Source organism: Salvelinus namaycush, chromosome 11, assembly GCF_016432855.1.
Source record: "Salvelinus namaycush isolate Seneca chromosome 11, SaNama_1.0, whole genome shotgun sequence".
NCBI classification, from domain to species: Eukaryota; Metazoa; Chordata; class Actinopteri; order Salmoniformes; family Salmonidae; genus Salvelinus; species Salvelinus namaycush.
In genome coordinates this window covers 19,912,702-19,929,078 of record NC_052317.1, presented here as the reverse complement: position 1 = coordinate 19,929,078, position 16,377 = coordinate 19,912,702, and the positions used below count along the sequence as shown (strand labels likewise).

General features: G+C 38.3%; 1 protein-coding gene across 1 annotated transcript; it reads right to left on the bottom strand.

Moving 5' to 3' along the window:
- Positions 1–7,424: 7,424 nt before the first annotated feature.
- Positions 7,425–15,307, bottom strand: LOC120055547 (cysteine-rich secretory protein LCCL domain-containing 1-like). Its single transcript, XM_039003414.1, has 10 exons — positions 15,050–15,307; positions 12,922–13,040; positions 12,529–12,661; positions 12,314–12,429; positions 12,057–12,157; positions 11,790–11,960; positions 11,583–11,643; positions 10,853–10,919; positions 7,929–8,062; positions 7,425–7,476 (listed from the first exon to the last, which is right to left on the bottom strand). The coding sequence occupies exons 1-10, from the start codon at positions 15,305–15,307 to the stop codon at positions 7,425–7,427; spliced, it is 1,212 nt and encodes a 403-aa protein (XP_038859342.1).
- Between the last annotated feature and the right edge of the window lie 1,070 nt (positions 15,308–16,377).

The following is a 16,377-nucleotide window of genomic DNA, read 5'->3' as shown; positions in this document are numbered from 1 at the left end:
TTTACTTTCTTTGATTAGCAATGATTATTATAAATTGTGGTTTGATCAGAACGAGACGACACTTGAGTTATTCCGTAGGGACCTTTCTCTGTGCCCTGTATGTTCCCCTAATGGTACATACATTATCTTCAGTGCTTTGACAGAACTTTTATCCTGCAGAGGGCATCATTGTCATTGTTTGTTTGCACATCCCCTCTAGACCCCTCTTAAAAACTAGTACTACTGCTTTTAGCAAAAAGGTGAAATGAGCCTCATGATAAATTGATGAAAGTCATAAACGTAACTTCAATACATAAATGGAAAATGTAATTCGTTGTTTGGTTAAGTCCATGTAGATGTGCCTATTTGGGGGAAAAATGCATGTGCTGTGACAGTCAGAATTGAATTATAGCCTTTTGATTCCGTATGAATATACAAATATTAAATCATCACTATCTACAAGGGACTGAATCCAAAATTACATAGGAAAGAACATGTTAATCTAAACAGAGGCAGTCATTTCTATGCACCCCTCCAGATACACTACTGTGGCTGCTATGTATTTGTATTTGTATTTATTATGGATCCCCATTAGCTGCTACCAAGGCAGTAGCTACTCTTCCTGGGGTCCAGCAAAATGAAATCAGTTATACATTTTTTTAAACATTACAATACATTCAAAACAGATTTCACAACATATTAAGTGTACAGTCCCACTGGGCAAAACTGGTTGAATCAATGTTGTTTCCACGTCATTTAAAAAAAAAATCAATGTGAAAATTGATTGGATTTGAAAAAAGTCCTCAACGTAAGGGAATTTCTCCAAACTTTTAACCTAAATCCAATGATATGGTCAAATTCTTTGTTGATTTCACATTAAAGTTGACAACTCAACCAAATAAATAAAAACTAGATGTTGAACTGACGTCTGTGCCCAGTTAGGTGACTCTAAGTAACGGAAGTAAAGTACATAAACTCAGGTCTATTTGCTAGCCTGGTTCCTTATGTAGGCGGAAATCGTAATAAAAAACAGGTGAGGGCTGGAGCTGGCAATTGGTGCTGGTTGTTGGCACCATTCTTTTATGGCTTGGCAGCTGCATGTTGGTCCTGCACCCCCATTTCATCAAGACAAAAAGCTACTATTTTATACTCCTTATACTCCACGATTCTAGAATGGTTTATGTGTGAATGGTGAAAAAAAGGAGAAATCAAAACCCTCCTGTAAACAGAAAAAGGTCAGAGATGACGTGGGGAGTGAGGCCCAGCCCCTTGGTGACTATATTCTTAAGTGTGTAAATTCTATTTGTAACCTTGCTTGTTGTTTACAGTCTGCACTCCAAACCCAAGAAACTAAATAAATATGGAGGCTTGGACGAATTCTTATGTCACTACAGTGGTTATTTTGAGTCTCTACTGTGCAGTGAAAATGCAAGTGGTGATATATTGTGTAGATTAACTTTTATATACACTACTGTTCAAAAGTTTGGGATCACTTCGAAATGTCCTTGCTTTTGAAATAAAAGCACATTTTCTGTCCATTAAAATAACATAAAATTTATCAGAAATACAGTGTAGACATTGTTAATGTTGTAAAAGTCACTTCGCCCCCACACACTGACTCGGTACCGGTGCCCCTGTCTCTAACCAGAATAGAAAGAGGAGTGGGAGGCCCCGTGCACAACTGTGCAAGAGGACAAGTACATTAGTGTCTAGTTTGAGAAACAGACACCTCACAAGTCCTCAACTGGCAGCTTCATTAAATAGTACCCGCAAAACACCAGTTTCACGTCAACAGCGAAGAGGCGACTCCGGGATGCTGGACCCCAAACTTTTGAACGGTTGTGTATTTCATACTGTAGGGCACAGTATCTACAATTACTTTCAATTGCATTCACAATGCAGGTCTCCAGTCAGAAAGCATATTGTGTTTGTCAAAAGAAGTAAAGAGTAAACCAGTTGCCCCACAGAGGGGCTAACTGATGCAAAGCTGCATGTTTGTAAGACGTACTGTATACTGTACCAATTAATGACTATTAGTATAGTGAAAGTGGAGGCTCCACCGAGGAGGAAAGGGAGGACCATCCTCCGCAGTGAATTTCATAAAAACAAAAATAGTGAAAGATTTAATTTTAGATAAAACTATACTAAATATATTCACGTCACCAAATAATTGATTGAAATACACTGTTTTGCAATGAAGTTCTACAGTAGCCTCAATAGCACTCTGTACGGTAGCACCATGGTGTTGCCGGAAGACAGCTAGTTTCCGTTCTCCTCTGGGTACATTGGCTTCAATACAAAACCTAGGAGGCTCATGGTTCTCACCCCCTTCCATAGACTTACACGGTAATTATGACAACTTCCGGAGGACATCGTCCAACCTATGAGAGCTCTTGCAGCATGAATAGACATGTTCACCCAATCAAAGAATCAGAGAATTAATCTAGTACTGAAAGCATGTACTACAGCTAGCTAGCACTGCAGTGCATAACATGTGATGAGTTGTTGACTCAAAGAGAGAGAAAGACAATAGTTGAACAGTTTTTAACAAATACATTTATTTAAAAATTAAGAAGAAGCAAGAGAAAGAGAGAGCTAGCTATATTTCATTGTATTTCACTTTCACTTAGCTAGCATATGCCGCTAGCTAGTTTAGCCTACTCAAACACCAGGCTCAAACAGAGGGTTGCTATGTTAGCTAGCTGGCTATGGCTATCCAACACTGGAACTCTTCCAAGTCAACGTAAGCTTTTGGTTTTATAAATGTTTTGCCACCGGGGCTGCCGGTGTAACCGCTAAACTGCTTGCTGACTGTAGACTGTACTGTATGATTGTAGCAGGTTTCCTAACGTGTTAGTTTTGGTAGCTATGTTGTCTAAGACATTAGCTAATATGGTGACAACGATGTAGGCTGTGTGTAGCAGTTAGCGGTTAATATATAGTTTGCCTTGGAAAAGTTTTTTTTGCCTGGTCACAGACAGCTGATGTGTTGTTCACAAGTGAAGGGAAAGGTGAGAGGAGGAGAGCGCATAGACGCAAGAAGGAATTTATACAACAAGCAAAATTATCATGCTGTTTGTATGTGATGATGTGAAAGTGAACTGTGTTTGAGTGTGGTCAGGGGTCTATTCATTCCACAGATTCTGTTGACAAATGTTTTTTAGACAAAAGCAAACGGAGATGAACATACCAGAATTTGTCCAACAGAAACTCTCATTTGCAACTGTTAGACTAATGATTACCAACTAGAGCAGCTAGATGCAGACAGGAGTATGCAAGGTGGTATTGAATGTGTCACTGTCTGTCACCTTGATTACTCTAATTTATATCTCAACCTGTGCACCTTTCGTTCATAGGCTAGGTTGTAGCAACCTCATAATGGGTATAGGGACAATTAGAGTATCATATAGTAGCCTAAACCTATCACTGTTACATTGAACTGGGTGAATGCAATATGAATGAGAGTCATCCAATATGCTGTAATAGAAATAAGGCCATGCTCATCTTAAACGTCACGACTGCCACTGGTGAACACTTATCATGCAGTGTGCTGCATGGGGGGTAGCCTAATAACAGATGTTACAAAAACAGATTTAATGAATTTCATAAATATTAAGATGAAAATAGTCTCATCATTTCTGTGTACTCTGCTCAAGGCAGCGACAGGAGGGCACCAATAAAGTGTGCCAAGACATTAGACAACTATTCTGGGAGTTACGGAAAAAGTTTCATAGGGGCATGAAAAGAGTCCATAAAGAGTTGACTGGTTCTACTATTGCAGTGCGAGGCTGTGGGGAATATTGCATGGTTGCCACACTGGCAGTGGAAGTCTGTGTGTTGGATACCAACAAATAGGGAGAGTAAGAGAGAGGCTTGCCATCATCACAACTGGGTGGGTGTGTGTGTGGAGGAGGAAGGGTGATGAGGTCAGAGCAGGAGGCTGCACATGTTTGATCCACTATGTAGAGATGCAAGAGAACCTTATTCTAACTCTGAAATTCTCATGTTGTGAATAAAAGACTTGCGTTTTAAATGGAAATTGAGAATAGTTTATTGTTGCATTTCCTACTTCAGAATATGTACCCTATGGGTTGTAAACTCTATAGGCTACATGTTCTGAAGTGCAGTGTTGGGGTCAGAATTGAACTGAGTGAGAAATTGCTCTTTGATTCCAATTAAATTGTTGCATTTGAATTGAACACATCTCACAGGACACAGAATTTGAAATCATTTCCAGACTACTGTAATTCTATTTTTTTTTTTTAATTGGGCGGGAATTCGGTGACATGTATCCTATCTATTTCATGTGAGAGTGAATTTAAATTATCGCTGTTATAAATAACACATTATCATTATAAAACCAGCAATGCAAATATGATTACTCTCTTCCAACTAAACACAGCTGGCAACTATGTTACGATAATAATGATTAACTCTCTCAGGGAGTACAGGAATGAGGCACTAACCACAACACTTATTTTTCTGGAGTTAGTGATTGTTGCCCCATATACAGTACATCATATATGTCCACCCAGATGTCAACCTCAGGAGCAAGCTATAAAGCATGAGAATGATTGTACAAGTCATATTTAGAAACCACTCACCTCTACACACCAGTTAATGTTTCTCTAGCGGTTAGCTGCCTTGACATTTCAAACATACTTCAAAACCCATATAATTACTGACTATATTTTACATACAGTAGTTGTACTGTACAATAAACCAACATCCACAATCAAAAATATTTTAAAAGTTCTCTCACTCTAACTAGTAACATAAATGATGTCATTAGAGGCTCACGAGTAAACTTTTTTTTTTTTACTGTGAACAGCCTGCCACTATGGATCAGGTGAGAATATTCTATAAAGATATAAACTATCATGATTGCACAGAACCCACTGGGTAAAAACAGGTTGAATCAATGTTGTTTCCACAACATTTCAACAAAAAAACTCAATGTGATGATGTTGAATCAACGTGCAAAAATGATTGGATTTGCTAAAAGTCATACATTTTTTCCCCACCAAACTTTTTACCTAAATCCAATGGCATGGTCAATTTTTGTTGTTGTTGATTTCACATTGAATTCACGTTAGTTGACAACTATACCAAATGTAAATCAAAACTAGACGTTGAACTGATGTCTGTGCCCAGTGGGAACACTGTTCACTTTACTGTACTGCACTGTACTACAGTGTGTCAAATTTAGGAGGGTTATACTATAACAACATTCATCTGATGGAGCTGATTTCTACTCACAGCAACCACAGACATTGGACAAGCATTAACAAGTACTGGAAGACATTCATCAAATACATGATAAAAAATTATATTCTCCAACTTTTTTATTGATTATTATTTTATTTAGTATCAGGTATACTATTAGCAGTAGTTACAGTCCAAATGAAAGGAAACAAATGTAATTTCACCAAACAGCACCTCTGAGATGATGATGTATTGATCCTTGTGCGGGTCTGTGACGGTGGGGTCTTTTCATGTTGTATAACACTCCTGCAGCAGTGAACAGTTGGCGTCTTTGCCAGTGGACTCCTCTGCAACACTGCCCTGTGAATTTTGACAGTGTTCTGATGCATGCCTCTTCTCTCTGGAGAGCGGTGCGGAACTCAATGAGGCCATCAGCAGGTCTCTATCAGCCCTGGTCCTCTTCCTGGAAAGTTCCTCTCAGTCCAGCCCCCCGGTCACTCAGCAGAATGGTGGTGATAGTGGGGGTTGTGTGTTATAATGGGTCACCACTACAGTACAGTGTATACTATGTATTAACCATAGCTTTGCACTAGCAATGGAAGCTAGTATGTAATATCTATTTCTATAGAATGGATAAAAGTTTATGGATCAAGGTCAATATGTCTGTCCTGTTGGATTCCCTTGTTTCTATTCCATATTGAAGTAAGTCTGACCCACTTACAACTTTAATATTTAACTCTTATGTTGACTGACTATATAGTCTAACAAGAGCTTTTGACAAAATTAGAGAATACAGTACATTATCTTAGATATGATCTTGCCCCTTTAAAAAAGTTACAGCATTAGTTAAAATGCGTTGTCCGAAGCAAACTCCTTTCAGACAAAACTATTGAGTAAAATATACTGAACTTGAATCTCAACCCTTACATAAAGCATCTCACAGAGGGTATGTGTGTGTACGGGTGACTGACAGAGACCTTTCAGCTGGGGTTGACCACATCTGTGGCAGGCGTGGGGGAAATGCATCCAGGGAAGTGAGATCGAGATCAACACACACAAAGTCACTCTTTGTCTGCTCTACCTAGCGCACAGCCAGTGGGCCCGAGTAGTTTAACATAAGGGCTTGCTCAGCTTTCATTCTTTACTGCTCCTGCCTGGAAAGGATATGGGCTTTCTACAAATTCTGTTTTTGAAATGTTGAATATGAGTGCCTGAGTTCTGTGGATAGATGAACATGTGTAATAGCTGTATAATGTATATAAAAAATATTAATGTTTCAACCAGATAATTGTTGTTGGTGGGTTTTTGGGGGGGTTGGGGGGGGGGGGGGGGGGGGGGCTGTAGAAATATGAAAAGCAACTACTGAATACACCAGGATTTAGCCCTTTATCCCACAGTAATGCCCTGTGAACCTGACAAACACATGTTGGATCTAGGACAGTAAGACAGTACTCTCTCTGTCATCCAGACAGGATACCAGTAGTTTCCAGTACATTAATGGTGCCTTTCTAACAACGTGAGGTAGTGCTTTATAAACTACATACCATACAGCTACTGTATTATGAACAGTAGCAATCAATGGAGAACTGATAAGGTTATCATGAAACATATAATAATTGCTATACTGTATGTTCAGCTAAAAGACATGCTATGAAAGTCCCAACTGTCCTTCCAGAATTGACCATTGATAACAATGATTTCTTCACAAATGTAAATAAATAATGCATATTTTGTGTGTCTCACCATGTGGTTTGTGCTATGAAATTCTCTGACGCACTCCTGGCCAGCCAGGCTTGAACTGTAAAAATCTATGAATAAGGGCTATACAATTTTGTATCATGAAATATAACATCAACATCAGTCATCAAAATGTATAAAATACTTACAAATTAAAAAAACAATACAAGATTTGAAATATCATAGAATTAAAACCTTTACCATGCATGCACATTACATATTTTTCTGTTCTGATACAAATATCTATGAGAGATTGCATTTGTTAGACATTCAACTTATTTACAACATGTTATATACATCCAATATACAGTCTTAAAAGATCTACATTTGAACAGTGTATCTTTATATATGTTGTGATCAAAGTGAATTGAACAGCCTAGAGAAGCTGAGGTGCAGCTTAGCAAGAGAAGGAAACCATAAGCAGTGTAATTACTGGCCGTGAAATGACTGGGTGTTAAATGACAAGTGCTCATTTTCATTGCCAGTGTCCTTGCAATGTGGATTCAAATGACTGCAAATACTCTGAATGCTTTGCCACCTGAGGGATTCTGTAGGCTGTTAGGAAGAATGGACACTTGTGTAAGTTTGCATTCAGCTAAGAACAGTTTACATAGTCAAGCCAAGGTACAGTATATGACACTGATACTAGCCTATAATGTATATTTTATTTTACCTTTATTTAACTAGGGAATTCAGTTAAGAACAAATTCTTATTTTCAATGAGGGCCTAGGAACAGTGGGTTAATAACTGCCTTGTTCAGGGGCAGAACAACAAATTTTTACCTTGTCAGCTCGGGGATTCGATCTTACAACCTTTCAGTTACTAGTCCAACACTCTAACCACTAGGCTACTTGCCACCCCAAATCTGACAAGGCAAAGAGTTTTTCTGACCACATGAGCCAACCAGGAAAAAATCCTGGTCCCTAGCCATTACGCATCCAAAAGCATTTGCAACAGAGTCAAAACCCCACAATTGGCCTGCGTTTCCCTTATTCACGTCCCTTACCTTTCTGAAGAGATTCTGTTCTGATAGCTACCGCTGTACTGTCTCCTCTTGTCCACAGGCTGCACATCCAGGTAGCCTCCTGAGTCATTCTGAATGACACCAGCATGGATGGCTGCTCGACATATACTGGATTTCTAGAAAAAAACAAGGTAGGTTAGCGTAAAACACAGGCCGGTTCTATGAGAGAAATAAAATATTTGGAGGCCATTGTCAGACATACAGTATATACATACATACATACGTACATACATACATACAGACATACATTCAAGGACTTACATCCGAATACCATTGTGTTCCAATGACTCTGGCACGGGTCTCATGCAGACAATTGCGGGGGCAATACATCCTGGTGGGGGAAAAATATCTATTAAACACAGTATCAACTTTACAGTAGAAGGTCAAGTTTGGTTTATTAGAAAGTGACCTGTTTCTTTACCTTGGACAGTGCCGTGCAGGTTTTTTGTAGGGACAGAACTGTGCAACGGTGGTCTCACATGTGACTGCTTTTACTGAGGAGCAAAGATGCCACAATGTCATTCAAACAATACATGCATTACTGAGACATAAAGGTGCACAACATGATAGTAGACCAGACATACCTGGTACAGTAAATACGTTGAAGGAATTTGCACTCCTGTTCATCCTGTAAAACGTGTGAAAACGTGTCACTTGTTGGTTTGGCTTTATGACAAACATAATGGAATGAGTAAAACAAACATAATGGAGTGAGTAAAACAAACATAGTGGAATGAGTAAAACAAACATAGTGGAATGAGTAAAACAAACATAATGGAATGAGTAAAACAAACATAGTGGAATGAGTAAAACAAACATAATGGAGTGAGTAAAACAAACATAATGGAGTGAGTAAAACAAACATAGTGGAATGAGTAAAACAAACATAATGGAGTGAGTAAAACAAACATAGTGGAATGAGTAAAACAAACATAGTGGAATGAGTAAAACAAACATAATGGAGTGAGTAAAACAAACATAGTGGAATGAGTAAAACAAACATAATGGAGTGAGTAAAACAAACATAGTGGAATGAGTAAAACAAACATAGTGGAATGAGTAAAACAAACATAATGGAGTGAGTAAAACAAACATAGTGGAATGAGTAAAACAAACATAGTGGAATGAGTAAAACAAACATAATGGAGTGAGTAAAACAAACATAGTGGAATGAGTAAAACAAACATAGTGGAATGAGTAAAACAAACATAATGGAATGAGTAAAACAAACATAGTGGAATGAGTAAAACAAACATAGTGGAATGAGTAAAACAAACATAATGGAGTGAGTAAAACAAACATAGTGGAATGAGTAAAATAAATATAATGGAGTGAGTAAAACAAACATAATGGAATGTGTAAAACAAACATAATGGAATGATTAAAACAAATATAACGGAGTGAGTAAAACAAACATAATGGAATGAGTAAAACAAACATAATGGAGTGAGTAAAACAAACATAATGGAGTGAGTAAAACAAACATAATGGAATGAGTAAAACAAACATAATGGAGTGAGTAAAACAAATATAATGGAATGAGTAAAACAAACATAATGGAGTGAGTAAAACAAACATAATGGAGTGAGTAAAACAAACATAATGGAGTGAGTAAAACAAACATAATGGAATGAGTAAAACAAACATAATGGAGTGAGTAAAACAAATATAATGGAATGAGTAAAACAAACATAATGGAGTGAGTAAAACAAACATAATGGAGTGAGTAAAACAAACATAATGGAATGAGTAAAACAAACAGTGGAATGAGTAAAACAAACATAATGGAGTGAGTAAAACAAATATAACGGAGTGAGTAAAACAAACAAAATGGAGTGAATAAAACAAACATAATGGAGTGAGTAAAACAAACATAATGGAGTGAGTAAAACAAACATAATGGAATGAGTAAAACAAACAGTGGAATGAGTAAAACAAACATAATGGAATGAGTAAAACAAACATAATGGAGTGAGTAAAACAAACATAATGGAGTGAGTAAAACAAATATAATGGAGTGAGTAAAACAAACATAATGGAGTGAGTAAAACAAATATAATGGAGTGAGTAAAACAAACATAATGGAGTGAGTAAAACAAACATAATGGAGTGAGTAAAACAAACATAATGGAGTGAGTAAAACAAATATAATGGAGTGAGTAAAATTTGAACTCACGCAACAGACTGAACACCATTTTTGTATGACTTTGTGAAATGTGATTTTCTTCCTTGTCTTGTAACGTCCAGCCAGCCTCCACCATCGTCTATGATTCCAGCGTGCAAACCAGCTCCGCAAACACTTGATTGCTGAAAAATGTAAATATGTTTCACTACTCTTTATACCAGGGTTCCCGAACTGGTGGCCCATGGGCCAAATCATTTTATTTGGCCCCCCAAGTTTACTGAGCATATTCATTTTTTGTGTGAATTTTCATTGTTAGACATAAAACACTATAAAAAAAACAGGAAATCAGCTCCAAGTGATTTTATTTTAGGAAATCTGTTCCCATGTTTTCCCACACATAAATAGAGAGACATATGTGATCGTATCCCAATGTAATCATTATGTTTTTGTCAGGTACTATATCGGTTTGCGCTTCTTCTTATTGTGGTCAATTTGCAGTGTACAAATTATTTATAATTATGTTCCGGCCCCCTGACCATCCTCGGCCTGCAGATGAATTTAGTTGGGGACCCCTGCTTCATGTATTATGACAGTATACTATGGCCATCCCCAACTGTTCAACTCCCGCTCTGAGGGGTGTTATCCAATACTGTTCAAGAATTAGAATATGTGAGCAAAATGACTAAAGTTGTTTTATATCATTATTTTATATCCCACAACTTGTGCACTGAGAATAGACCAAACAAATTGACAGATACAAAATGGTGTTTTCTTTTCATACCATATCATAATACCCAGTCCCTACTACTTTCCCTGGGCTAGACAAGCATCCAGGAGGACACTCGTACCTGCAAGAAGAAACAATAGTTATAACTCAGCTTTGACCGATTCACAGGAATGAGTAAGAACTGGTAAGTGACAGCATCGACTTTAAGAACAACGTAGGCCTACCTACAGTATTACTAGTGTTTCCTTTACAACGTAGGCCTACCTACAGTATTACTAGTGTTTTCTTTACAACGTAGGCCTACCTACAGTATTACTAGTGTGTCCTTTACAACGTAGGCCTACCTACAGTATTACTAGTGTTTTCTTTACAATTTAGGCCTACCTACAGTATTACTAGTGTTTCCTTTACAACGTAGGCCTACCTACAGTATTACTAGTGTTTTCTTTACAACTTAGGCCTACCTACAGTATTACTAGTGTTTCCTTTACAACGTAGGCCTACCTACAGTATTACTAGTGTTTCCTTTACAACGTAGGCCTACCTACAGTATTACTAGTGTTTCCTTTACAACATAGGCCTACCTACAGTATTACTAGTGTTTTCTTTAGAACGTAGGGCTACCTACAGTATTACTAGTGTTTCCTTTACAACGTAGGCCTACCTACAGTATTACTAGTGTTTCCTTTACAACGTAGGCCTACCTACAGTATTACTAGTGTTTCCTTTACAACATAAGCCTACCTACAGTATTACTAGTGTTTCCTTTACAATTTAGGCCTACCTATTACAAGTGGTTCCTTTACAACGATCACGCAGCTTGGTCTCACAGTCCATCTGTTGACCTTTAAAAACAAGAAAACCAATCTCACTTAGATCTTCTGGCAGTCATTCCAAATATAGATGTATCTGTCTGGTGACAGACATGTCCTACTGTACAGTGACATTGTATATGAAATACAGTGCAATCAAATGAGAGATCAATTCTTACACATTTGCACTGTGCTGACCACCTCATTCCTCTCCACGTTGTCATTGGATGATGGTGTTGGGGGCAGTGGTCTCGCCCGAGGCTCTTGGGCCCTCGGTTCTGGCTGTGACTCCGGCTCGATGTAATTTGTCTCTTCTAGTTCAGGGGCAGGACGTCTCTGTACTCCGTTCTCTGAAGAAGAACAAGAGCCACATCACATGTTATATGCCCTGCAAAACAAAAATGTGAAAAGCAACCAATTTGTTTTGCACCAAAAAAGCAGCCAACCTTTGTAGCAGAGATTGTCCCTACAGCCTCCACCGTAGCTGGGCGGACAGGCAGAGCACGGGCTGCCATGTTTGTATGGGGCATGCCCCCACCAGTTTCCCCTGCACACAAATTACATCATAAAACACACTGAACCTTTTGACCCAATCCCTCCCAGTTCCAATACACTACATAATATACAGCAATTTGAACTTAATAAAACATTTTTGTGGGGGTGACAAACATAAGAATATTTTTTTTTTAATTGGAAAACTTACGGCGGTGAGTAGTTGCAAACCAAGTACACAGCTTTAGTCCAAATCATGCCCCACACATTCATATTGTAGCACACATTGATAGCACATCCAATATGGCTGCTTGTTGCCCAAACCATCTGCAAAGACAGACAAAGTAGCTCCCTTCAGATAATGGTCCTCTCAGACTTCTCTGGCCTTAAATAAAGTGTTATGATATTGTCATTGGAAACTCTTACCTGTGTGTAGTGAGTGCAGACGGGACCAGAGCATCTGAAAGGGCAGTGTGGGTTACATTCCTGTGGATAGGGATAGCTGTAGTCTCTCACTTCATCATACCAGGCTTGGACGTGAAATGTTGGTGGTCGGTCTCTGAGGAAAGTGGAAACAAAACAATTGAGCTAACTGGACACAACCCATGGCAATATATCAGTACTCTGTACTCCACTGTTTATTCACACATTTGTTGCCTCATGAGTTTATATGACCCCACAACTGTCATTCATCCTGTTAAAGCCACCTAAAACAAAGTATCTAGAAGTAATCATGTTAGGAAATGGATATACAGTACTACTGTATAATGACATAATGCATATAATCAAACTGGTCATCTCTTCTGTTACTATACAGACCTTCCCCAGTGGGCACCCAGGTTCTGTCCAATCTGGGTTAGCATGTGTTGTGGTCCATGCTCCCACATGCAGGTGTGTGCCCAGTGTTCAGCACTCCTCTCCAGCTCCGTATCCCAAACCTTTCAAATGTGAAAGTCAGAGTTATTCTGATAGGCTAAACACATATCTGCAGGCTCATCAGATTGGTGCTAGAGCTACTGAGACTAAAACTCTTACAAATGCTTGTATTAGTGTTACTTAGACTCTAGAAATACAAAATGCTTGATAAACAAACATTGGAAATGCAAATCTTAACATTCTTCCCAGAAAGTATTGGGGGACCTGATGGCATTTTTAGTACTACTGGCCTCTTTGCATCAACTCTGCACTAAAGTGCACCAATCTGCACATGATACAGATCTTGTATTGGGTCAATTGACACTATAAACTATTTATGCACCACTTGTTTCTGACAAAGAGCTAAGTAGATATGTGAGGAATTCTAATGTTTCTGCCAAGCTGTAGTAAAATTGTCCATTAGAAGAATAGGTGTAGTGTGCTGCTGTTCTGCTGTTTAACTGCACTAACACCCATCAAGGTTAATTGAAAAAGGTGCCAGTCGGCTGCCCTGTACAGTCCTAATGTCTTCCATGTGTAGTACATTACATTAGTGATATCTGCATTATGCACTGCTTAGGGTTAGTGCAGTGGGCTTGAAGAAAATGGACATACTGTAGGCCTGGATACTAATCTCTGTCATACATGGAAATCGTCCAAATTATCCAAATAGTGTTGGAAATTTACATTAAGACATCGAAATGATGTCCTCTAAATGGCAAATCCTTGTGTTCTTTTCAACATTTACAGTTAACCCCTCCATCTGGGAACAGTACTTTACATTGCTTCCAGGAATCCTTTGCAGAAACCTATATTTGATCAACCATACTTCAAAGGATGATGCTCAACTGTTAAAAGTTTGAGTCAACACAGATCCAGCTTTGTTGCCAAAGGAAATGCAAAGATTAAATAAAGACTAATATTTGAAAATGTGAGTTTAAATGGTTGAGGCAGAGTGCACAATAACAGTGGAAGAGAGAGCTGGTCGGTAGCCAAGGCAGGGGCCAGAGCTCAGGGTTTGACAGGGGCAGTAACATACTGGCTTTATTGCTTGGCTGTTGGTCAGGCTTGTTTTTAGGTTTTGATCTATTTGAGCTCTCTGCTCCGAGCAGTGGTGGAAAAAGTACTCCATATTCATACTTGAGTAAAAGTAAAGATACCTTAATAGAAAATGGCTCAGGTAAAAGTGAAAGTCACCCAGTAAAATACTACTTGAGTAAAAATATTTGGTTTTACTTAAGTATAGTTGTGGAAAATTCACTCAATTGTCATACTTAAAAGTAAAAAGTAAATGCTAGATGTCAAATTCCTTATATTAATTAAGCAAACCAAACGAAACAATTTTCTAATTTAATTTTTTTTACGGACAGCCAGGGGCAACACTCCAACACTTAGACAAAAATGTACAAATGCAGTATTTGTTAAGTGAATCTGCTAGATCAGAGGCGATTGGGATGACACCGCATTATACTGGTAGGTGTGTTGTGAATTGGACCATACTGCTGTCCTGCCTGAGCATTCAAAAGTACTTTTGGGTGTCAGGGAAAATGTATGGGAGTAAAATCTACATATTTTTTTTAGGAATGTAGTGGAGTAAAAGTAAAACTTGTCAAAAATATAAATTCTCAAGTAAAGTACAGATACTTCTAAAAAACGACTTAAGTAGTATGTCAAAGTATTCTGACTTAGTTACTTTACACCACTGGCTCTCAGAGCTTGGTGTGAAACCTCTGCATTGGCCCTGACTTTCCAAATGTGATCTGCTGAAACCATTCTGGTTGAATGGGTTTGAGAATGTTCCAGATTCTCAAGCCTAGATGTCTTGAGTCTATGAACAAGTATCACACGTTAGCTTAGATGAAGTATGAGTGCAAAATACGTAACTAACACTTCCTTCAATCTTTAGTACTGTACAATCTCCTTCTTCAGTATGAGCAAGTGTCATATTCCAATTGCCTACAGTCCATCTTAGGAAAACTTAAACATAACCTAAATATAGCAGACACAGTTGGTCCTGGTTTAGCTTTCTTACCATATACTCCATATTTGAAGCTTGTGGATAAACTTGACCTCTGAGCTTGTTGTGCAAATCGAGGATGAGGTGCATATCACCGTCAGTGATGGCTCTCTTCCCTCTCTGTTTGGACACCCACCACTCATCATCTTTGTTCATATACTTCTCCAGTATGGCCTCCAGGTGAGTAGAGTTAGGGATCACCATAGAAAGTACTGTTTGGGCAAAGAATAGCAACCCAAACCCTCTCAGCAAGTCCTGAGGTACACCCTTCATGATGACGATCAGCCTCTCCAGCCTCTGTGATTCACTCCAATACAAAATCTGTATTCTGTTGGCTAAACAAAAGTAAAAATGAAATACAATATGATGGTTGGTCAAGCATTCAGAGATCTTTATTCAATTTAATATTAATGGTTATTGATTTATGCATTCACTTGAATGTGAGAACTGATGAATTATCACATCTCTGGCACAAGGATATCATACATTAGAATTAGAACGGTAATACTGTACATAGCTTTGGTGTATTTTAAGCTCTTGACAGTAGGTCAATTGCACTGTTCACACAAAAAATACGTTTTTGCCAAGCACATGCAATATGTCATGAGCATGCGTATTGCGTGCGAAATTCTCTCACAGGCTACAACAATACAAAGTTATAATTCAGAACAGTATTTTTCGTTATCCCAGTGTCGAATATATATATATATTTTAAATGTACCTTTTACCAAAACGTTTTGTTCAATCTGGTCAACTATCCCCGGGAAATGTCCAGCTCCAAAAGTTGTATTGAAGCAGAACGGTGAACATGAGAGCTACTCTTTATACATCCTAAGATTTAGACATCTACAGGAGCCTACATTTACGTAATAAGTAAGTCAATTCGGATATCGTACATCCACCAAGGAATCTAGAGCGTACCTGTATAATCATTCAAGTATGAGCGCTCCCTGCGTTTATATGCCAAATTTAGATTTAGCGATGCGTAACGCCGCAGACCCCGCCCTTGGCCTCCTCCTGTGTTCCCAGATTGAACTATTGGAAGACTCTGGTTCTGATCCCAGCCATCCCACTCAAGTTACAGCAAGGTAAACTTTGGGTAATAAGAGCCCACTCACATGTAAATTTAGTATTTCTTTAGAATAGTATTTCTGTTTATGTTTGTTGGTAAGATTTTGAGATGTTCAATTATCACATTTACTGTAATGGGATTTGAGTTGAATGGATGAATTAACTATTACTGTACTGTACACCCCAAACATCACTCTCTATGTTATTACAAGCCTCTCTAGCTTTGTGCCTGCATCCATGACACTAATAAAAGCTGCACTCTGAACTTGCTG